This window comes from Callithrix jacchus, chromosome 10, assembly GCF_049354715.1.
Source record: "Callithrix jacchus isolate 240 chromosome 10, calJac240_pri, whole genome shotgun sequence".
Lineage (NCBI taxonomy): Eukaryota > Metazoa > Chordata > Mammalia > Primates > Cebidae > Callithrix > Callithrix jacchus.
The window spans coordinates 83,075,679-83,099,850 of NC_133511.1; the positions used below are offsets into that span (position 1 = coordinate 83,075,679).

Below are 24,172 nucleotides of genomic sequence, written 5' to 3' on the forward strand. Positions count from 1 at the left end.
CAATACAATAATAGCTGGAGATTTCAACCCCCATTTTCAGATTTCTGGACAGATCTTCCAGACAGAAAATAAACAAAGAAACATCAGACTTAATCTGCACTATAGACCTAATGGATCTAACATATTTACAAAACATTTTGCCCAATGACTGCAGAATACACATTCTTTTCCTCAGCACATGGATCATCCTTAAAGACAGACCATATGTTAGGTCACAAAACAAGTCTTAAAACATTGAAAAAATATTGGCTGAGTGCTGTGGCTCATGCCTGTAATCCCAGCACTTTGGAAGGCTGAGGTGGGCGGATTACTTGAGGTCAGGAGTTCAAGACCAGCCTGGCCAACATGGTGAACACTCATCTCTACAAAAATACAAAAATTAGTCAGGCGTGGTGGTGTGCATCTCTAATCCCAGCTGCTTAGGAGGCCAAGGTAGCAGAATCCCTCGAACCCAGGAGGCGGAAGTTGCAGTGAGCCAAGATTGCACCACTGCACTCCAGCCTGGGTGACAAGGCATCATTCTCTCTCAAAGAAAAAAATAGAAAAAAGAAAATTGAAATAATATCAAGCATATTCTCTGACCATAATGGAATAAAAATAAAAATAGAAATTAATAGCAAGAATAATTTTGGACACTATACAAATACACAGAAATTAAACAATGTTTCAGATGTCTTGGAGCACTGAAAAAAAAAAAAGAAAGAAAGTAAACAACATGCTCCTGAATGACCAGTGAGTGGTCAATGAAGAAATTAAGAAGGAAATTGAAAATTTTCTTTATCACTGAAAACAAATGATAAAGAAAACACAACATCCAAAACCTATGAGACACAGCAAAAGCAATACTAAGAGAGAATTTTACAGCTGTAAGTGCCTACATAAAAAAAAAAAAAGAAAAAATCTGATGCCTCTTAAGAACTAGAAAAGCAAGAGCAAACCAAACACAAAATTAGAAGAAGAAAAGAAATAATGCAGATTAGAGCAGAAATAAATAATGCAAAAGATCAATGAAACAAAGAGTTGGTTGTTTGAAAAGTTAAACAAAATTGACAAATCTTGAGCTAGACTAAGAAAAAAAGAGAGAAGGGGCAGGCATGGTGGCTCATGCCTATAATCCCAACACTTTGCAAGGCTGAGGTGGGTAGACTACTTACTTGAGGTCAGTACTTCGAGATCAACCTGGCCAACATAGAAAAAACCCATCTCTACTAAAATTACAAAAATTAGCCAGGTGTGATGGCATGTGCCTGTAGTCCCAGACACTCAGGTGGCTGAGGCACAAGAATTGCTTGAACCTGGGAGGTGGAGGTTGCAGTGAGCCAGTCACACCACTGCACTCCAGCCTGGGCAGCAGAGCAAGACTCTGTCTCAAAAAAAAAAAAAAAAAGTAAATAAATTAAAAATAAAAAGAGAGAATATCCAGATAAATAAAATCAGAAATGAAAAAGGAGACATTACAACTGACACTGAAGAAATTCATAGCTACTATGAGCAACTATATGCCAATAAATTGGAAAATCTAGAATAAATGGACAAATTCCTAGACAGATACAACCCATCAATATTGAACCAGGAAAAAAATCCAAAACCTGAAAGATTAATAACAAGATCAAAGCTGTAATAAAAAGTCCAGCAAAGAAAAGCCCAGGACCTGATGGCTTCACTGCTGAATTTTACCAAGCATTTAAAGAAGAACTAATACCAATCCTACTCAAAGTATTCCAAAAAATAGAAGGGAGGGAATATTTCCAATCTCATTCTATGAGGCTAGAATGATCCTAATACCAAAATAAGACAAGGATACATAAAAAAAATAAACTACTGGGTGTGGTGGCTCACGCCTGAAATCCCAGCACTCTGGGAGACCGAGGCAGGTGGATCATGAGGTCAGGAGTTCAAGACCAGCCTGGCATGGTGGCAGGTGCCTGTAATCCCAGGAGGCTGTACTGAAGGCCTCCTGTACTCAGGAGGCTGAAGCAGAGAATTGCTTGAACCCAGGAGTTGGAGATTGCAGTGAGCCGAGATTGTGCCACTGCACTCCAGTCTGAGCGACAGAGTAAGACTCCATCTCAAAAAATAAATAAATAAATACTACAAGCCAATATCTTTGATGAATATTAATGCAAATATCATCAAGAAAATACAGGCAAATTTAACAATACATTAGAAAGATCATTCATCACGGCCTAGTGGGATTTGTCCCTGGGGTGAAAGGATGGTTCAACATATGCAAATCAAACAACATGATATGTCATATCAACAGAATGAGAAATAACAATACGATCACTTCAACTGATGCTGAAACAGCATTTAATAAAATTTAACATCCCATCAAGATAAAAACCCTTAAAGAACTGGAATAGAAGGAATATATCTTAATATAATAAAAGCACTATGTGACCCACAGCTAATATCATACTAAGTGGGAAAAAACTGAAAGCCTTTCCTCTAAGAACACAACAAGGATGCCCACTTTCATCACTGTTCCTCAACATAGTGCTGGAAGTCCTAGCTAAAGCAGTCAGACAAGAGAAAGAAATAATGGGCATCCAAATTGGAATGAAAGAAATCAACTTAACTTTGTTTATAGATGATATAATCTTATATTTCAAAAAAACCTATTAGAAGTGACAGATTCAATAAATTTGCAAGATACAAAATCAACACACAAAAGTTAGTAGTATTTCTATATAGTAACAATGAACAATCTGAAAAAGAAAAGGTAACGCCACTTACAATAGCCACAAATAAAATCAAATACCTTGGAATTCATGTAACCAAAGAAGCTGAAGATCTCTATAATGAAAACCATAAAACACTGATGAAATAAACTAAAGACACCAAAAAATGGAAAAATATTTCATGTTCATGGATTGGAAGAATCAGTATTATTAAAATGTCCATACTACAAAGCAGTCTACAAATTCAATGCAATTCCTATCTGAACCCCCTCCTCAGTGAGTGAGAGTGTGAGTTCAGGCAATGCTTCTTGAACTTTAATGGGCATCAGAATTCCTTGCAGTTTATTAAAATACAGATTCCCTTCCCTTGATTTTGGGCATCTGTGTGAGGCCTGAGATTCTGCTTTTTTGGGGGAGACAGGGTCTCACTCTGTCACTCAAGCTGGAGTGCAGTAACATGATCACAGCTCACTGCAGCCTCCATCTCCCAAGGCTCAAACAATCCTCCTGCCTCAACCTCCTGAGTAGCTGGGACTACAAGCGTGCACCACCACGCCCAGCTAAACAATTCTGCATGTTTAATAAGTTACATTCCCACCAGGTGATTTTGTTGAAGGCAGTTCCAGACCACACTTTGAGAAATCCTGCTCTAAGAGAACATGTCAGGCATCTGGAAGTTCTGAGAGATGCAGAAGGGAGCAGGTGACCCGAGGTGCATATGTATAACATTTCTAGAAAAATATGCAGAAAACATTGTTAGCTTCTGAAAAGGAGGCTAGAGGGTCTGGTGTAAGGATAAGACTTGTTTTTACATTTTAAAAAACTTTATAGTTTTCCGCCTTAAGCATGTACAACTTTCTTAATTAAAAAACTAACTTTAGAAACATTTAGCACATTGCGCAAGAAAGAGTAGGTGCTCAATAAGTAAAAGTTCCTTTCTTTTTTGTCCTCTACCCAAACATTTGCCACCCTTTCTTTTCCTCATTTCCTCTCCACTAGCAGTATTCCCATTTATGCATTTGATTAATAAATATCAATGGAATACATATTGTGTGCTAGGCACTGTTCTAACAGTATAGCTACATACAAACAACAGACACAGTTCTTGTCTGCAGGGACCTTATATTCTAGTGCTCTCTCATCCTCACCTCAGCCCATTTTGATTCATGAATTCCTGCCTCCTTAGCTTTATACAGGACATGCCCTCATACAAACCTAAAGTACGCTTTTCTCCCCTCCTTCAGAACAGGACCCAAATTCTCCCTGAAGCTTCCCCTGACCCCCAGTGACAAACCTGCAGGAGGCTTGATGGGAGCTCTGGACCAGGCTCCTGCTGCCCCCTGGTGGGGCTCCCTGGTGGCTCAAGGGCCTGCTGCCTCTTCCTCACCTGGCATCTATGTACTCTTGGGTGGGCCAGGCCCAGGGGATCTGTGTACCCAGAGTACACTGGCTTCCCTGGACCCAGCTCACAGCTGCGATCTGTGTGTCCCTAACTCTGAACCAGACAGACTGTCCCTCTAAAGGCCACTGTCTTTGTAGAGGCAATCCAATCTGGTATGGGACTGTAAGTAGTGCCACTGCCTGGGGGTGCTGGTAGTCGGGGACGGAGTAGGGAAGTTGGGGAGGAGACACCGAGTAAAATAGCTTTAACAGAATTTGCTCATCCTTTCTTTTCTTTTTTCTTTTCTTTTTTTTTTTTTTTGAGAAAAAGTCTCTCTCTGTAGCCCAGGCTGGAGTGCAGTGGCATGATCTCGGCTCACTGCAACCTCCACCTCTTGGGTTCAAGCGATTCTCCTGCCTTAGCCTCTCAAGTAGGTAGGATTACAAGCATGAGCCACCAGGCCCGGCTAATTTTTGTATTTTTAGTAGAGGCAGGGTCTCACCATGTTGGCCAGGCTGGGCTCTAACTCTTGACCTCAAGTGATCAACCTCATATGCCCTCCCAAAGTGGTGGGATTATAGGCGTGAGTCACTGCACCTGGCCTTATCCTTTCTTTTATTCTTTGTTTTTATCTTGTGCCAAAAGCAATTCATACTCTTAAAGAAACATCAGAAAATAGAAACATGCAAAAGAACGATTCAAACAAATCCCGTAATCCCACCTACAGACAATTTGTGTTCACACCTGGAGCAAGAACAAAGAGGAAAGGGCAACTAGGCCAGGAGATAGGAGGCCTAGACTCCAGTCCTCACCATCCCTCCCATTGTGTGACCCTGAGCAAGCCCCTTTTCGGAGTCTAACTCGCATGTACACAAAATGAGGACTGAATTAAGTATGTTCTGGGTTTACTCCTCTGTGATTCTAAGTCAGTGGTCCCAATCCCAGATGCCTCTTAAAAATACAGATGCCTGGTTCCCCACTCTCAACCCACTCCCCATCCTAGCAGAACTCTCCTTTCCCAGACAGAGCTCAGGAATCACTATTTTATCATTATTTTCTTCTTCTTCCCTTTCTGGAGTAAAGGAATCAATTAAAAAAAAAAAAAATATATATATATATATATATATTTTTTTTTTTTTTTTTAGAGACGGAGTTTCGTTCTTATTACCCAGGCTGGAGTGCAATGGCAGGATCTCGGCTCACTGCAACCTCCGCCTCCTGGGTTCAAGCAATTCTCCTGCCTCAGCCTCCCGAGTAGCTGGGACAACAGGCAAGCGCCATCATGCCCATCTAATTTTTGTATTTTTAGTACAGACGGGGTTTCACCTTGTTGACCAGGATGGTCTCGATCTCTTGACCTTGTGATCCACCCACCTAGGCCTCCCAAAGTGCTGGGATTATAGGCGTGAGCCACCGCGCCCGGCTTAAAAAGTATTTTTTATTGGCCAGGCACAGTGGCTCACACCTGTAATCCCAGTACTTTGGAAGGCCGAGGTGGGTGGATCACCTAAGGTCAGGAGTTCAAGACCAGCCTGGGCAACGTGGTGAAATCTTGTCTCTACTAAAAATATGAAAATTAGCTGGGCATAGTGGCACACGAAACACAGTCTTGCTCTGTAGCCCAGACTGGAGTGCAGTGGTGTGATCATCACTCACTGCAGCCTTAATCTCCCAGGCTCAAGCAGTCCTCCCATTTCAGCTTCCTGAGTAGCTGGGACTACAGGCATGTGCTACCATGGGTGAATAATTTTTTAATTTTTTGTAGAGACAGAGTCTTACTGTGATGCCCAAGCTGGTCTCGAACTCCTGAACTCAAACGATCCTCCTACTTCAGCCTCCCAAAATGCTGGGATTACAGGCATGAAGAAGTCAGTATTTTAGGTTGGGCATGGTAGCTCATGCCTGTAATCCCAGCACTTTGGAGGCTGAAGTGGGAAGATCATTTGAGGCCAGGAGTTCGAGGCTAGCCTGGCCAACATGGTGAAACCCCCTCTCTAATTAGCCAGGCATGGAGGCATGCACCTGGAGTCCCAGCTATTTGGGAGGCTGAGGCAGGAGAATTGCTTGAACCCAGGAGGGGGAGGCTGCAGTTAGCTGAGATTGCACCACTGCACTCCAACCAGGCCAACAGAGTGAGACTCTGTCTCAAAAGACAAACAAAAATAAACAAAAACAAAAACAAAAGAAATCATTATTTTAGGCCTGGAGTGGTGGCTCACACCTGTAATCCCAGCACTTTGGGAGACTGAGGTAGCTGGATCACCTGAGATCAGGAGTTCAAGAGTAGCCTGGTCAACATGGTGAAATCCCATCTCTACTAAAAACACAAAAATTAGCCCAGCACGGTGGTTCACACCTATAGTCCCAGCAACTCAGGAGGCTGAGGCATGAGAATCACTTGAACCCAGGAGGCAGATGTTGCAGTGAGCTGAGACCATTCCACTGCACACCAGCCTGGGCAACAGAGCAAGACTTGGTCTCAAAAAAAAAAAAAGGAAATCAGTACTTTTAAGTCTTCTGGGAGTATCCCAATGAATGTCTCCTGGTCAAGAAGCATTGGTGGATATCTTTCTAGATATTTGTAGGTGCATAATTTTTTTACAAAAATGGAATTGTGTATATATTAATATTGAGGAATTTAAGCAGCCCACTAATCAGTTAGGCAGTTCCAACTTTGTACTATTACAAATATTGGAAAAACAGTAAAAGTGGGCTAAAAACAAATTAGAAATAATTAGGAAAACCCCTGAAAAGTTCAGTAAAAGGACAAAAATGCTTAAAAACTTAAAGCATTGAAAATCGCTTTATGAAGCATGAAAATGACTAACATTATTAAAAAAAAAAAAACCCCAGCAACTGGGAAATACTCATATTCAATCAAATCATTGTTTCAGTCAGAATGTTGTATTCACCAGAATGCTTTCAGAAAAATTGCTTTCAGTCCAATCATATGCCTCTGTGGGAGGCAGCCAGCAAGAGCTTCCTTCCAGCTCCCACGAAGTTCTTGGAAAAGGTTTGGGATCCCCACTGCTGGCAGTTCTAACCAGGAAATAAACATTAGACCAACTGCTGTGCACGCATCCAGCAAGGATCTGCCGATTATCTTATGTGCCAGGCCCTGTCCTGGGCACTGGAAATATGAGGCAACCAAGACAGTTTCTGCCATCCTCCCCCACAGGGGCTCACAGTTCAGTCTGATAGAGCAGACAGACACATCCACAGGTAATTCCACTGCAGGCTGAAATGAGAACTGGGAGGCATGGTCAATGGGGAGAGGCAAGTGAAATCTTCCACCCTGTCCCTCCAGCAGCCGTGGGGCCATAGAAACGCAGCCTCTCCCTCCTCAGCAACTTTCTCGTTACTTTTGCTGTGAAACACATTATCCCAAAAACCTAGTGGTTTAAAACAATCATTTGATTATGCTCAAGGATTCTGTAGGTCAAGAATTCAGAGCTGAGCGCAGTGAGTGGCTCATGCCTGTAATCCCAGCACTTTCTTTGGGAGGCCTAGGCAGGAGAATTGCTTGACCCCAGGAGTTTGAGACCAGCCTGGGCAACATAGTGTGACTCCTGTCACTAAAAAAAAATTTAGAGTACTACAGAAATGGCTTCTCTACTCCAAAATATCTGTAGTCTCAGCTGGGAAGATCCAGTGGCTGGGGTGACTCAAAGCTTCTGGAGGCAGGAATCACGTGGCGGTAACTTCACTCATGAGCCTGGTGGTTAGCGCTGGCTGTCACCTGACCTCCACCATGGCTATTTTCCAGATCACCCACACACGGCTGAGGCCTCCTCACAGCATGGCAGCCTCAGGGTGGGTTTCACAGCAGCTCAGGCCCCCAGACATGAGTGTCCCAGGCAACAAGGACTTTTCTGCCCTGGCCTCAGAATTCCTCAAATGTCAGTTCAGCTGAATCCTACTGGTTACAGCCAGCCATAAGCCTGCCACGTTGCTAGGGAGAGGAATTAGACACCACATCTTTATTGGAGAGCAGTAAGGTTCTAAGACAAGTGAGACAGATTTTTTTTGTGGTCATTTTTTTTCCTACAAACAGTATCTCTCTGTCCCAATCATAGCTCACTGAAGCCTCAAACTCTTGGGTTCAAGTGATCCTCTCACCTCAGCCTTTCAAATTTTGGCAAAAAAAAAAAAAAAAAATCCAGCTAACTTTTAAATTTTTTGTAGAGATGGGAATCTCACTATGTTGCCCAGTCTGGTCTCAGGAGGTCTTCCTGCCTTGGCCTTCCAAGGTGCTGGGATTATAGGTATGAGCCACTGCATCTGGCCTGTTGTGGTCATACAATCTACCACACCCAACGTGGACCCAGGCACACCATTTACTGCCAGGAGGGCAGGTCTGAGAGGGGCCCAGCTAGGTGCAATGGAGGAAAGATGGGAAAGAAGCTGGACTCTTCCGTCCTTAGGCAATTTCATGTGACCATGGCTTCACTTTCTGCTCCTCCATGATGACTTTTTTTTTTTTTTTTTAATAAGACCGAATCTCTCACTGTTGCACTGGCTGGATTGCAGTGGCACGATCTCAGCTCACTGCAACCTCCACCTCCCAGGTTCAAGCAATTCTTGTGCGTCAGCCTTCAGAGTAGCTAGGATTATAGGTATGAGCCACCATGGCTGGCTAATTTTTGTATTTTTAGTTGAAACCGTCTCTACTAAAAACACAAAAAATTAGCTGGGAGTGGTAGCAGGTGCCTGGAGTCCCAGCTACTCCAAAGGCTGAGACAGAACCCAGGAGGCAGATGTGGCAGTGAGCTGAGGTCAGGACATTGCACTCTAGCCTAGGCAATAAGAGCAAAACTCCATCTCAAAAAGAGAGTTGTGTAAAAATATTTGGTGTTTATTAGAGATTCAAGGGGGGATGCAGAATAGCAGATGCACACCTAAGTCTGGAGTTTAGGGAGGCTCTGCCCTGGTGGTACGAATTTGAGTGTAGTAGCCTTAAAGAGGGCATGGACAGTCATAGACTAGATGAAGTTACCACGAGTTAAGATGAACAGAAAAAAATGAAGTCCAAGGAGTGAGCCTTTTGTTAGGGACTGCTAGAGGTGGTGTTTCCCACATCCTCCAAAAGGGAGCAAACCAAGAATGAGGAAGACGGCAGATAAAGGAGAAATTTGATCTTGGAGGCAGAGAGAATCTTCGGACTGATGGCCCTGGAGGCCTCTCAAAGGTCAGGAGTTTGAGACCAGCCTGACCAATATGGTGAAACCCTGTCTCCACTAAAAATACAAAAATTAGCTGGACATGGTGGCACACACCTGTAATCCCAGTCAGGAGGCTGAGGCAGGAGAATCACTTGAACCTGGGAGGCGGAGGTTGCAGTGAGCCAAGATTGTGCCACTGTGCTCCCAGCTGAGTGACAGAGTAGGACTGTCTCAAAAAAAAAAAAAAAAAAAAAAAGGAATGAAGTACTGACACTTGCTGTGTTAATGAACCTCAAAAAACATCATGCTAAGTGAAAGACTGTGAGACACAGAAGGTCACATACTGTATGAATCCACTTGTATGAAATATTCAGAATAGGCAAATCCATAAAAACAGAAAGCAGATTGGTGACTGCTAGGGGTTAAGGGGAGTAAACAAAATGGTGATAAATGCTTAATGAGTATGGGCTTTTGTTTTTTTGAGACAGAGGTCTCACTATGATGCCCAGGCTGCTCTCAAACTCCTGGGCTCATGTGTTCCTCCCATCTTGGCCTCCCCAAATCCTAGGACTAAAGAATGTGGGGTTTTGCTTCAAGGTGATGAAATGTTTTGGAATTAGATAAAGGTGGTGGTTGTACAATATTATGAATGAACAAATGCCACTGAATTGTTCCTTTAAAATGGGGAATTTTGTAATGTGAATTTCATTTTTTTAAAAAAAATAATGTTACTTAGAAATAAGAAGGCATATTATATACCAGAGAAACAGCTACATATTTAAAGTGGTTGCCTTCATCTTCAGGAAGGTGGGGCTGCAAAAGGGAAGAGACTGTTTTTAGTTATGTCTATTTTTTTTTTTGAGACGGAGTCTCACTCTGTCACCCAGCCAGGAGTGCAGTGTTGCAATACTGGCTCACTGCAACCTCTACCTCCTGGGTTCTAGCAATTCTCCTGCCTCAGCCTCCAGAGTAGCTGGGATTACAGATGTGTGCCACCACGCCCGGCTAATTTTTTGTGTTTTTAGTAGTGATGGGGTTTTCTCATGTTGGCCAGGCTGGTCTCAGAACTCCTGACCTCAAGTGATCCGCCCACCTCAGCCTCCCAAAGTGTTGGGATTACAGGTGTGAGCCACTGTGCCCGGCTTTAGTTATGTCTCATAAAATGATACAATAGGCTGGGCACAGTGGCTCACACCTGTAATCCCAACAATTTGGGAGGCCGAGGTGGGCAGGTATCTTGGGAGTTTGAGACCAGCCTGGCAAAAATGACAAAACCCGTTTCTACTAAAAATAAGAAAATTTGCCATTCATGGTGGTGGGCACCTGTAACCTCAGCTACTCAGGAGGCTGAGGCACAAGAACTGCTTGAATGGGGGAGAAAGGTTGCAATGACCCAAGATCATGCCACTGCATTCCACAGCCTGGGCAAGAGTGAGACTGTCCAAAAAACAAAACCACAGATATGTCTAAGTTTAATAATAAGTCCAGTCTAGTGCCTTTGGAGATATGGAAGAATTAAAAAATTACCTGGGCATGGGACCTCATGCCTGTAATCCCAGCTACTTGGGAGGCTAAGGCAGGAGAATCACCTGAACATGGGAGGTGGAGGTTGCAGTGAGCCAAGATTGTACCATTGCACTCCAGCCTGTGCAACAAAAGCAAAACTCCATCTCAAAAAAAAAAAAAAAAAAAAAAAAAAAGATGGACACCTACCACTTGAAAAGATGATTTTTTCAAGGAAGATAATAGTTGTTGAAGGAAACCTACAAATTCTATGTTCTCACATGGATAGATTAGGACAAATGATGTACGTACATTGTCTCCAGCTGGGTCAAAGTAGATGTTACAAAGAAAAAGCTAATGGAAAGTTTTTTTTTTTTTTTTGAGACAGTCACCCAGGCTATAGTGCAGTGGCATGATCTCAGCCCACTGAAACCTGCACCTCTTGGATTCAAGGAGACTCAGCCTCCCAGAGTAGCTAGGATTACAGGCGCCTGCCACCACACCCAGCAAATTTTTATATTTTTAGTAATGATGGGGTTTTACAATGTTGGCCAGGCTGGTCTCAAACTCTGGACCTCAGGTGATCTGCCCGTCTGTAATCCCAAAGTGTTGGGATGACAGGTGTGAGCCACTGCAGGGTCTTTATTCTGAAGGATTGTGCCTCTGTAAACAAGCACCAGCTAGACATGCAGCTTAAGCATTTATTAGTCTCACAACCTTCAACCACTCCCTAGGGTTATCTGAGATTTTACTATTCAAGCAGCAGACCCATGCACCACATTAAGAATATAACATGGCCAGGGGAGGTGGCTCACACCTGTAACCCCAACACTTTGGGAGGCTGAGATGGGCAGATCACAAGGTCAGGAGTTCGAGATCAGCCTGGCCAACAGGGTGAAACTGTCTCTACTAAAAATATAAAACAAAAATCAATTAAATAAAACATAATACCAAGACAAGTTAAATTTTACTTTAACCCATCTAAAAAATTTTCAAATGCCAGGGACCCAAGCTCATTTCAGATATTCTTCCTAAACCCCCTGTGCTCCAGACGAGCTGTGCCTGCTTACTAACCCCTAGATCCCTTCATCTTTAACCCTCACCGTAAGATCCAGTATCTCTCCATAGCAAAGTTTCCCCTCCCTCCAGTGACACTTAGGCATCAGGTGGTGCAAAAGTAATTGCGGCTTTTGCATTTAAAAAACTGCAGTTTTGCAGCAACCTAATATTATTTCTGATGCTACAAGTGGTTAACATCTGCCAGGGATCTATCTCAGTCTTTAACATTAAATGTATCAAAAATACTTAGAAACATTTTTGCCATGACACCAAAACAAACAGAAAGGCATTCTTTTCTAGTGTCTTCCAGTTCTCCATGTTTATAGCAACCACCTATGAGGTTATAAGCTGCTCAACTGGTTTAAGGGGCCAGTTAACGGATGTGATAGACAGTATCTTACTGCTCCCTGGAATCATAACATCACTCACCTAAAACACTCACCCACCATCAAAAAGATCAACACATAGGAACCACTGATAGACACTGAAATACAAAACATGCTTTTAGTTAAACAATCATGTTTATTGCTTGAGCACATAGACAAATTTATGCGACCAGGGCAGAGGCTGTAGATGATTCACTAAAAAAGAAAAAAGGGGGGAGGAAAGAAAATCAGGATTAATACTGGTCCCTCCACATTCATTAACAGAATTTCCCCACTAATGGAGCTATTTCCAAACAGTTAATAAATCCAAACTACATAAAATGCACCAAATTACTGAATTGCTGAACCAGCTCATTGTGTTTAAGCATAATGAATGAAGACGCTCACTCAGACATCCAAGGAAGAACTGGCCAACATAAGGAAAAACCTTTCGGGTGGAAACTGCAAATGTCTGGCAATCAATCATAGTGAGCAATTCATGCAAAAATTAATTCAAACATCTGAGGGCAGAGATATGAAAGGAAAATTTACCTACTATCTAAGTGAGTCAAGGGCTTATTATTCATGGTCTAAATCTGGGGTCTGCAACTATGGCCCTGTGCTTGTCTTTAATACAGTTTCAGTGACACACAGCCACACCCATTTGATTATGTATTTCCTGTGGCTGCTTTCCCATTATCAGACCAGAGCTCAAAGAGCAGTTAACCAAATGGCCGCAAGGCGAAACATATTTACTACTAGGACTTTACTCTAAGATTTACTATTGGCTGACTCCTATTCTTGATAACAACAACAACAACAACAAAAAAGCTGATACTTACTATTTCCAATTGGGAGGGAGGACTCGCTTAGTCTTATAATACCGAGCCAAACGATGAATCCGGCTCTCTATCAGAATCAGACGGAATTTAGCATCCTTATCCTAAAAACAAAATTTGATGCAATTCAAGAAAACCACCCAAAATGACCAAACATTAATTTAATAAGAGAATGTAGAGCTACCATGCACTTTCTCTAATTAAAATCTCTTTGGGTAGAATTTTAACTTCAAAGCAACACTGAACTATACTAGTTTGTGTACTAACCCACCTTGGATAATTCAGACGCATTGTATTTTACTGAAAAAACTTAGTAAAAGCAGTCCTATTTAGCACCAGGTTTTATGAGCTTACCTTTCTGTTCCTCTCAAGATGCTTTCGAACAGCGACTGCTTTCTTAATTAAATGGTAAAGATCTTCAGGGAGATCAGGAGCAAGTCCCTTAGACTTAAGAATTCTTAAGATTTTATTGCCTGTCACAAAACGTACTTGTGCAACACCATGTGAATCTCTCAGGATCACACCTGAAAGGGGATAATGTTTAATTTTCAACAACAAACACAAACTAGGGAATATGATGATGTCAAGGCTCAGATATCAGGGCATAGTTTCCTATCTGGAAAAGAGGGTCTTTTATACAACATGGAAACCAACATGGGAATGCATATAAAGCTCCCTCAGACATCCAAGGAAGGTTTACCCAACACTAAGGAAAACCCTTCTGGTGGAAACTGCGAATGTTGGAAAACCATCATCACAGTGAGCTTGCTGGAATACAGATGACCAAAGGAATTCATGAGATTCCAGTATGTCTATCTGTTCTATAATTAAAAACAGCCACCAGGCACGGTGCCTGTAATCCCAGCACTTTGGGAGGCCAAGGTGGGTGGATCACCTGAGGTCAGGAGTTCGAGACCAGTCTGACCAATATGGTGAAACCCCGTCTTTAAAAAACAGCTAAGATTTTATTGAGAACTCTGATCAGTCTTCTAAAAACTTTACACATTATTTTAAACCTCTAATGAGTCCTGACTACTTACAATCTATGACATATTTTCTTTTGGTGTGTTATACCTCCATGAGACTACAAGCTCCAGGAGTGCAGACATTTTGCACCCCGTGCCCCCTTTTAATTAGTAGGGTCAGGTGCGGTGGCCCATGCCTCTAATCCCAGCACTCTGGGAGGCTGAGGCAGGCGGAGCACCAGAGGTCAAGAGTTCGAGACTAGCTTGGCCAACACAGTGAAACCCCATCTCTACTAAAAATGCAAAAATTAGGCAGGATGCGGTGGCTCACCCCTGTAATCCCAGCACTTTGGGAGGCCGAAGTGGGTGGATCACTTGAGGTTAGGAGTCTGAGACCAGCCTCAACATGGTGAAACACCTCTCTACTAAAAATACAAAAATTAGCTGGGCATGGTGATGTGGCCTGCAGTCCCAGATACTACGGAGCCTGAGTCAAGAGAATTAATTGCTTGCTCGAACCCAGAAGGTGGAGGTTGCAGTGGGCCAAGATCCTGCCAGTGCACTCCAGCCTGGGCCGCAGAGTGAGAATCCGTCTCCAAAAAATAAATAAATAAATAAATACACAAATTAGCCGGGAGTCTGTAATCCTGGCTACCAGGGAGGCTGAGGCAGGAGAATCGCTTGAACCCGGGAGGTGGAGGTTGCAGTGAGCCGAGAAAACGCCATTGCAGGCCGTGCTGATTTTTTTTTGGGGGGGGGGACAGTTTAAAAAAAAAAGGGGGGGTGTCTCGCTCTGTCACCCAGGAGTGCACTAGCTTCATCACAGCTCACTGCAGCCTGGGACTTCTTGGCTCAAGCGATCCTCCCACCTTTGCATCCCGAGTATCTGCGACTACAGGCACACTGCAGCTGGCTTTGTGTGTGTGTGTGGAGGGGAATTTAGTTGTATTCTCAGGCCCCAGAACCATCTTCAGAACCTAGCAGGCAAACATTTGCTGAACGAAGCCACTTGCAAGAAGTCACACGCAGCTGAGAGTCAAACCACCCCTAACTGTAAGGAACTGGGTCAAGCGCTCTGCTGAGCCAGTTCCAACTCCTCCACTTGATAGCTGTGTGATTTGGAGCTGTGGTTAGTATCCAGCTGCACTGTGCCTCTGTTTCCTTAACTGTACACTGGGGGGAAAGCTACGAAGATTTGCTTCAAAGTATTGACGTCAGAATTAAACGAAATCAATACATATAAAATGCTTACAATGATGCCCCTAGCATGATGCTGAGATCACAGTTCTGGCGATTTTTAAATAACTTTACCGTCGACTAGACCCTACAAGTCACAGGAGGGCAAGCGCAAGAGGCTACATTAGACACAAAGACTCACCGATTTGTGAAGGAGTCAGGCCCTTCTTGGCCAGTTTGTAAATCTGCTCCTTCACGTCGTCAGATGTCAACTTCAGCCACTGTTATGGAATTGAAAGCAGCCTCAGGATTAGAAACCAGGAATGGCGCCGAAGCACAGCGGCCTATCCAACCGCAACGCCGCTCCTCATATACGCCTCCTCGCCCCGGCGTCGCTTAACCCAAGACAAAGTAACACAGGCTTCTCCCCGGTCCCCGTGCGCTACTTACCGTGGGGACGCTGCGGCGATAGGGCAAAGCCGACTGGGACAGGCCCTTCCTAGGGAGAGAAGCAGTCGGGGTGAGGTGGCGGCCCGTGCCACAGCAGCCCAGAACATCATCCCCTCGGCCTGCTGCCCACACTCCCTCTCTTCCTCCCACCCGCGCCCCGCAATCCGGTTCGATGCCCCGAGCTCACCCGGGAGCATGCATACGACCCATGATGGCGGCGGTCACGCAGCGAAAAGAAAGCGAGGCTAGAAATGCCGCAGGAAGCCACCCAGCACGCAGGAAGTGACCTCACACGTCCCCGCTTCCTCGCACGCAGTAGGCGAAGTTACGCCTCTCAGCCACCGCCGTCTGTGTGACTACAACTCCCGAAATGCATTTCAGCGTCGCACACGCCTCCTCCATCGGCCGGGCCTCATCTCGGCGTGCATCTTTGGTCAGCCTTGTGGCCAGCGCAGGAATTTGAGGCTGACTTCTGCTTGCGTTGAAGTTCCCTGCTGCAGACGCCGAGATCTTCAAAGATTTGAGTGCTGCGCTGGGGGTGGGCATGGAACAGGTAGATCTGGAAGGATCAGCCATACACAGGTGTTTGTTCATTCGCCACTGCCGAGCTTTGTCCCGCCACTAGATTCCTCAGAGTCCGCCCTGCGCCTAATAAATTCACAGATACAATAGCATGTGATGAGGACCACACGGGAAACCATGGCAGCGGCTACCGCCCAGCCACCGTTTTCATTTCTCATCTCTTAATCCTACCCTTATCTGTCAGGAGAGAGTCACTGACGGTAAAGAGTTGAACCAGGTCCCCGCGGACGCCCGTACCCGGCCGCGCTCGAATTCCCCTGCTCAGGGCTTTGAGGCGCGCTGGGCTCGTCGGGGAGAAGGGTTGGGCAGAGGCTTGTTCTGAGCAGAGAACAAGTGAACCGAGCTGTGTTCCCAAGTGAGAGAGTTGACGGACAGGGAAGCGCCCTGGGAGCAATATTGCAAAGGCCTAGAGGATGAGAGATAAAATTAGGCAATTGAATTTCCTGGGGAAAGGGAACGGTCAAGGAAGAAGCTTTTTGTTTCCGTGTTTTTTTGAGGCGTGGTTTTGCTCCTCTTGCCCAGGCTGGAGTGCAATGGCGCGATGTCGGCTCACCGCAACCTCCGCCTTCCGGGTTCAAGCGATTCTCCTGCCTCAGCCTTCCGAGTAGCTGGAAATTACAGGCATGCGCCACTACGCCCTGGTAACTTTTTGTATTTTTAGTAGAGACGGGTTTCTCCATGTTGATCAGCCTGATCTCCAACTCCCGACCTCAGGTGATCCGCCCGCCTTGGCCTCCCAAAATGCTGGGATCACAGGCCTGAGCCACAGCACACGGCCTTTTGCCCATTTTTATTTTTTCTTGCTCTGTCAGACACCCAGGCTGGAGTTCAGTGACATGATCTTGGCTCACTGCAACTCTGCCTTTCGGGTTCAAGCGATCTTCGTGCCTCAGCCTCCTGAATAGCTGGGATCACCGGAGCCTGCCACCGCAACTGGCTTTTTTTTTTTTTTTTTGTAGGGGCAGGGTTTCCCCATGTTGGCCAGGCTGGTCTCGAACTCCTGACCTCAGGTGATCTGCCTGCCTCAGCCTCCCAAAGTGCTGGGATTACAGGCATGTAATCCTGCCCGGCCTTTGCCCATTTTTAAATTGGGCTTTTTGTTGAGTTGTAAAAATTGTTTATATATTCTGGATACTATTCCTTTTATCATGTACAATATTTGGAAATATTTTTTCCCATTCTGCGGGTTGTCTTTTACTTCCTTAATAGCATCCTTTGATGCACAAAAGATTTTAGTTTTACTGAAGTTCCAGTTTATCCATTTTTTTTTTTTGTGGCTCATGCTTTTAGTGTCCCATCTAAGAATCATCAAATCCAAGGTCACAAAGATGTATATACACCCATGTTTTTGTTTTCTTCTAAGAGTTTTATCGTTTTGGCTTTTTTTTTTCTTTCTCCAGAGACAAGGTCTCACTCTGCCACCCATGCTGGAGAGCAGTGATGCAATCTGGCTCATTGCAGCCTCTTAACTCCTGGGCTCAAGGGATCCTCCCACCTTGACCTCCCAAAGTACTAGGATTGCAGGTGTGAGCCACTGCGCCCAACCAGTTTAAGCTTTTATGTTTAGGTCTTTGATCCATTTTGAGTTAATTTTTATATGTGATGTAAGAGTCTTAACTCATGCTTTTACATGTGGTTATCCAGTTGTCCCAGCACCATTTGTTGGAAAAACCTTTTCTTTTTTTGAATGGTCAAAAAAAACCCACAACTTTTTTTATTTAAATAGTCTTGACAGTGTTGTGTGTCTGTCCTGGATCATGATTCAAACAAAAAGAACCAAATAGTAATTCTTGAAATGAAAAAATACAAGAAATACAAGAAAAATACAGCTAGGTGTGATGGCTCATGCCTGTAATCCTAACATTTTGGGAGGCCGAAGTGGGCAGATTGCTTGGGCCCAGGTATTTGAGAGTTCGAGATGAGCCTGGGCAACATGGCGAAACCCCATTTCTACAAAAATACAAAAAGCCAGATATGGTGGTGTGTGACTATAGTCCCAGCTATTTGAGAGGCTGAGGTGGGAGGACCACTTGAACCCAGCGAGGCTGAGCTGCAGTGACCCATGATTGTGCCACTATACTCCAACCTAGGCAAAAGATTGAGACCCCGTCTCAAAAAAATAAAATACAATAACCAAAACTTAAAACCTAATGGATAGGTTAAACAGTTGGAAGTAGTGAATTGGAAAATAAATTATTGAGAATGCAGGGACAAAAAAAGAGAGACATGAAGAGAAGACATGGAAGAGAGTGGAAAGGTCTATTACACATTACACATTTAATCAGAGTTCCAAAAGGTGGCAGACAAAATGTTTGAAACGATAATGGCTACCACGTATTCAGAACTGAAGAAAGCTACTGATCCACAAGTTTTTTTGTTTTTTGAGATGGAGTCTCGCTCTGTCACCCTGGAGTGTAGTGGCACAATCTTGACTCACTGCCAACCCCAATTCCTGGGTTCAAGCAATTCTCCTGCTTCAGCCCACCACCATGCTCAGCTAATTTTTATATTTTTAGTAGAGACAGGGGTTTCAACGTATTGGCCAGGCTGGTCTCAAACTCCTGACCTTGTGATCCACCTGCCTTGGCTTCCCAGAGTGCTGGGATTACAGGCATGAGCCACTGCACCCAGCTCTAATCCACAGTTTTAAGAATCTTAAATAGGATAAATTAGCTAAGATACCTATACCTAGGAACAACTTAATATAGAGCAAACAAGGTTAGTCCTAAGGTAATAACTATCAAAGCTCCGTGATGGATTCACTCATGGAGTTCATTACGCTGTTGTCTAATTTTGCATATGCTTAAGATTTGCATAATGAAGTTTTTCAAAAAAGGAAGGGTGAAACAATTAAGTTACTGCTTTCATGGTCTCCGGGCCCTTTCACCTGTTATCTTAGGGTCAGAGAACCACAGTTTCACACTGTTATCATTACAGGAGGAAGGTACTGTATTAGAAGAATCTACACAGTTCTGTAGATATGTCTATAACATAAGTGTTGCTGGACTACTTAATATCTTAAGTACCAAAGGCCAAGTACTCCACTCACAGAAGCATTTCCCTTCTAAAACATAGTGATGGGACTATAGCAAAGTGGTAGCAATCCAGACCTTCAAAGAGTAACACTCAGGCTAGGCACGGTGGCTCCCACCTGTAGCCCAGCATTTTGGGAGGCCGAGCGGGGCAGATCACTTGAGGTCAGGCATTTGAGACCAGCCTGGACAGCATGGCAAAACCCCATTTGTACTAAAGATACAAAATTAGTCAAGCATGGTGGTGCATGCCTGTAGTCCCAGCTACTCAGGAGGCTGAGGCAGGAGAATCGCTTGAACCTGGGAGGTCAAGGCTGCAGTGAGCTAAGATGGCACCCCTGCACTCCAGGCATGGGAGACAGAGTGAGACTCTGTCTCAAAAAAAAAGTAACATTAAGAAGTCAGAATCTCTATTTGGACATTTTTAGGGGCAACTGACAGGCTAGTTTTGAAATTCAAGATTACTGAACCTAATAAACTCCTGGGTGAGATGCAAGGAATATCAAGAATGAGCTCAGCAAAGTTTGGAACCAGAAATGTTAGTACCTCAATAAGGAATGAAATGATAGCAGAGTTCTTTTATTCCAGAAATATTTTAATACAATTGTAGTATAGTTATGAAGTCACATTCAATCCACTGAATATAATATTAATAAAAATATTATACATCTTTATTCACTACCTTAATATAATTAAAGTATTTGGTTCTTATAGATGAGACTAATTACCATATTCATTCATATATGCACTGCTAATCAAACAACATGGAAATAAATTTATGGATTATGATAGTGGGGTTTCAGTCCTTTTTGATGTGAAGTCTTAAGTTTCAAAAGTGAATGTTTTCTTTTGTAAATGCCATAATATATGAATCCTAGAAAGAACAGACAACTAATTTTAAGGCAAGATATTGAAACTTTTATACAACTTTAATTTGAAAAAAGAAATTATCAAAGATCATACATGCCTTAACATTTGGATACCTATAGATTCATATAAAGGCAGTAATAAAAATATCAGTGCAAGTTCTACATTGGGTTCCTCAGTAGAGAAAATAATAGGTTCTTCAAGTGAACCATTATCTTCAAATCCCAAAACATGGCAAGAAGAAAGAATTCTTCTGATGCAGGACTTAACATGTAGCATAATTTAGTCAATATAAGATTGTGATTATACATAAAAATTAGTGTCTTGGCCAGTAAAACTTTTGTTTTTCAGTTTTAATGTGAGCTTTTAAAAAAATGCTTAAAAATCCAACTGATTTAAAACTGATTGATAGTAGTAGTGCAAAGAGGCTCTCCTCTTTTTATTTTTATTTTTTGGTATGGGCTGAAGAGTAGCATTTAACAAAGAAATAATATATGTTAAACCATATGTAAAATGTATGTGTGTTTGAATAAGTAAAGAAGGCACAAGATGAGTTAAATTAAAACATTACCACTTGTTCTGAACTCTTAACTGTACAGCATTATAATACACACTTTTAGATATGAGTCCAGATTTCTTATCATTGACGTGACAGCACATTTTTTAGCTCTATTATTTGTGCCAAATGACACTGCCGTAACAGACTGCAAAAAGGCAGCACATGTTGAGTCCAATTAACAATGACCTCTATTAAGACAGTGTCTGCTGGTTTGTTTTTAAATTAAAATGGCTAAGACAACTGGTGGAATGGAATTAGGTCTCAAAAGCTGATGTGAAAATTGCTAGTACATTTGCATTTGCAAAGCTACTTACATACTTTAAGGAAATGTTATCGATCTGTGGAAAAAGCAAATGGTGGTGCTTTCATCTGCATTTTAATTAACTTATTAAATAGACAACACATTTTAACATTTAAAAAAAAGACATTCATATACCATACTCATGGGTTTAACTACAAATGGACCATTAGTGTTATGCACCAAAACTTTCAAGTTTTTCCCCCACCCCATCCCACTGATATATTATCAACTCTTCTATTTCTTCTTGGTAGGTATCACCATTTACATTAAACATTTGTGCAGTTCATAAAAATTCTGTTCTGGGCAACTGAATTGGCGATTGTCCTGCCCCTCTTCGTATTCTTTATTGCATATTTTTAGTTTTCTCACAGCAACCTGATAGGTACAATCTCTATTGCCATTTTTAAAGCATCTGAATTTCTATTCTAACCATGAGAGTTCTTATATATATGTATTTATCCCAACTAACCAAATTGTGTCTAAAGTTGATAACTAATAAAAATAATGAATTTTTTTATTATTTTTTTTTTGAGACAGAGTTTCACTCTTGTTGCCCAAGCTAGAGTTCAGTGGCATGATCTCGGCTCATTGCAATCTCTGCTTCCCAGGTTCGAGCAATTCTCGTCCCTCAGCCTCTCAAGTCGCTGGGATTACAGGCGCCCACTACCATGCCCAGCTAATTTTTGTATTTTTGGTAGAGATGGGGTTTCACCATGTTGGCCAGGCTAGTCTCCTGACCTCAGGTGATCCGCCTGCCTTGGCCTCCCAAAGTGCTGCGATTACAGGTGTGAGCCACCCATGCCCTGCCAAATCTTATTCTTAATGGTTACTGTAGAATACTTTCAATCCTGTCCCTTATGATTCTGAATCCCATTATATAAAGGAAAATAACTTTTCATGTGAATGTACAATGTTTATACATGTCAGTAAGACAGTTTACAAGACAAACTAGTCTACATAGACAAAAGGTCTATACTAAAGTTTAATCTGGACCCTAGAACTGTCAGGGGCCTCTTGTGAAGAGTCTGCCCTACTCAGGAATGGGCACATGGATGAACAGTTATTCTCTTGTATACTGAGGGAGTGGAGTATAGATGTAGGGAGGTAAAATTACCACTCCTGGAATAAATGTAGGATTATAATGGAATGATGGAATTTACTGTACAATCACATTGATGAGTCTTGTTCAGGGATTGGGCAAAAAAAATGTAAACAGCTTGACCATTTAAATAATTATTTCATACATCAGAATTAGAGAAAATGATTTTCTGTGGGAAAAACATTAGTACATGTACATGATTTCTTGTCTTTAGTAAGCTGAAAGTGAGTGAAAATTATGTACTAATTATTTATCAAATCAGGAAAAAAACCAGAAATGAAGTGCCAGGGAAGCATACAAAGTTAAGGCACCATTATTTACAACATCGGTGATTGGCACTTATTCTGAAAAAGGCTTTAAAGACATGAATAAAAAGCAACATTATGTTTTTACCTACTTCTGTAAACTACTTAGTAGTTCTTAACATAGCTGTCTATTATTTGTGCTTTGTTTTTCAGCTCCGTGAATAAGCAGCTGCGTTTTATGGTAACATCCTGCATCTTTCCTTTACTTTGGTGTTTGTGAACATTACACAGTGGTAAAGGCTATAAAAGGTGCACAACAGGAAAACACATATGCCCTGCCTCTTCATAGAAACCAATGCAAAATAGGTGGCTGAACTGACATAGTACTGTCTCAAAGTCATTTTCAGGAATTAGTATAAGGTTTAGGGTTTATAGCATTCTGCATAATGACTAAAACAGCAATGGCTTCCAAAAGTTCAAAAAGGTTAGTTATGTGACCGTTGGTCCAATAGATGTGTTCAAGTGCAGCAAGTATATTTAACTATATAAGTTCCATCCAAGTATAAAATACTATACAAAATTCACAAGTGTGTCTGGGTGTATGTGCATGTATGCATGCATGTTTATAACTGTCCTTGCTTCCAAAGCTGAGACATTCACTAGTTTACAAGTATGTTGCTGCAGTCAGCTGATACCATTTAACTGTCTCTTTGCTCAAGTTGAAATCTTTCAAAGGCAGAGTTACTCCACCCAAGAAAAAATTCTCCCGCAGAGATTCTGCACTCAGCACACTTAGTTGAAGTTCTCGCTGTCTTAGGGTTTCTTTGCTATACCCACTGTACACAAGCTACAACAAAGGAAAAAAGAAACAGTAAATTACAAATCAAAGTTTGTTTGGTTTCTTGGAACATTTCAAGTGAAAACGTGAGAATATTAGCTGAAAAGCGACCATAATGAATGACATTTATTATGACACATCTGGTAGGTTTTGTCTCAATACTTTAGAAGGACATTTTTTATTTCAGGAATCTTGGATTGTACTATTATTCCTGTGATTGTCTGACAGAGAGAGGTACAAAGCAGGACTAATCATTAGCTAAAAAATAAAAATTAGAGGCTGGGTGCAGTGGCTCATGCCTGTAATCCCAGCACTTTGGGAGGCAGAGGCGGGTGGATCACCTGAGGTTAGGAGTTCAAGACCAGCCTGGCCAAAATAGTGAGACTCGTCTCTACTAAAAATACAAAAATTAGCTGGGTATCGTGGCAGGCTCCTGTAATCCCAGCTACTCGGGAGGCTGAGGCAGGAGAATCACTTGAACCTGGGAGGCGGAGGTTGCAGTGAGCTGAGATCTCCCCACTGCACTCCAGTCTGGGCAACAAGAGCAAGACTCTGTCTCAAAAAAAAAACAATAAAAATTAAAGATAGAAACACAGTTTTTCTGAACTGAATGTGATGGAAAAGGGAAAAGAAATTACACTATACCATAAGATGATCTAATAGCTGGGGGAAAAAATGAATGGAAAGAAGCAAATTGGGAGGTAATTATAATTATTCTGCCAAAAAGGAAAGATTAAAATTTCCTTTTGTTGTCTTTTTTTCTGTTGGAGTTTTTATACCATGAAATAATTTGATTATTCATAATTAAATACAAAATCACCCAACAAAAAAATACAGTTTGCAGCAAGTCTGGAGTGTTACAAAGTTATTCTGTTTCAAACTCACATCACATTGAACACTTAGAATTTTAATTTTTCCAGAAAGCCTCATCATAAATTTTGAGAAATATCTCCTTAACCTAGTCCTCATTCTTTGGCTAAAATAACTTAAAATGGCCAGGCGCTGTGGGTCACGCCTGTAATCCCAGCACTTTGGGAGGCCAAGGCAGGTGGATCACCTGAGGTCAGG

The 24,172-nt window shown here is 42.4% G+C and overlaps 2 protein-coding genes and 1 non-coding gene across 5 annotated transcripts in view; all 3 read right to left on the bottom strand.

Annotated features, from left to right (window-relative positions):
* Positions 1–12,288: 12,288 nt before the first annotated feature.
* Positions 12,289–15,817, bottom strand: RPS13 (ribosomal protein S13). The gene is made up of 6 exons (XM_009007742.4): positions 15,769–15,817; positions 15,582–15,630; positions 15,334–15,412; positions 13,345–13,514; positions 12,994–13,094; positions 12,289–12,367 (listed from the first exon to the last, which is right to left on the bottom strand). The coding sequence occupies exons 1-6, from the start codon at positions 15,789–15,791 to the stop codon at positions 12,334–12,336; spliced, it is 456 nt and encodes a 151-aa protein (XP_009005990.1). The 5' UTR covers positions 15,792–15,817; the 3' UTR covers positions 12,289–12,333.
* Positions 13,664–13,753, bottom strand: LOC118145880 (small nucleolar RNA SNORD14). The gene has a single exon (XR_004731367.1). It is a non-coding gene; the product is annotated as a small nucleolar RNA SNORD14 (small nucleolar RNA).
* A 3,955-nt stretch (positions 15,818–19,772) lies between the features above and the next one.
* PIK3C2A (phosphatidylinositol-4-phosphate 3-kinase catalytic subunit type 2 alpha) overlaps positions 19,773–24,172 on the bottom strand; it is a 121,686-nt gene continuing 117,286 nt past the window's right edge. For all 3 annotated transcript variants that reach the window (XM_054241453.2, XM_002807318.6, XM_054241452.2), the window contains one exon: positions 19,773–23,113. In XM_054241453.2, coding sequence (XP_054097428.1) covers positions 22,931–23,113 — 183 coding nt within the window. In that variant the 3' untranslated portion in view covers positions 19,773–22,930. The remainder of the gene's footprint in view (positions 23,114–24,172) is intronic.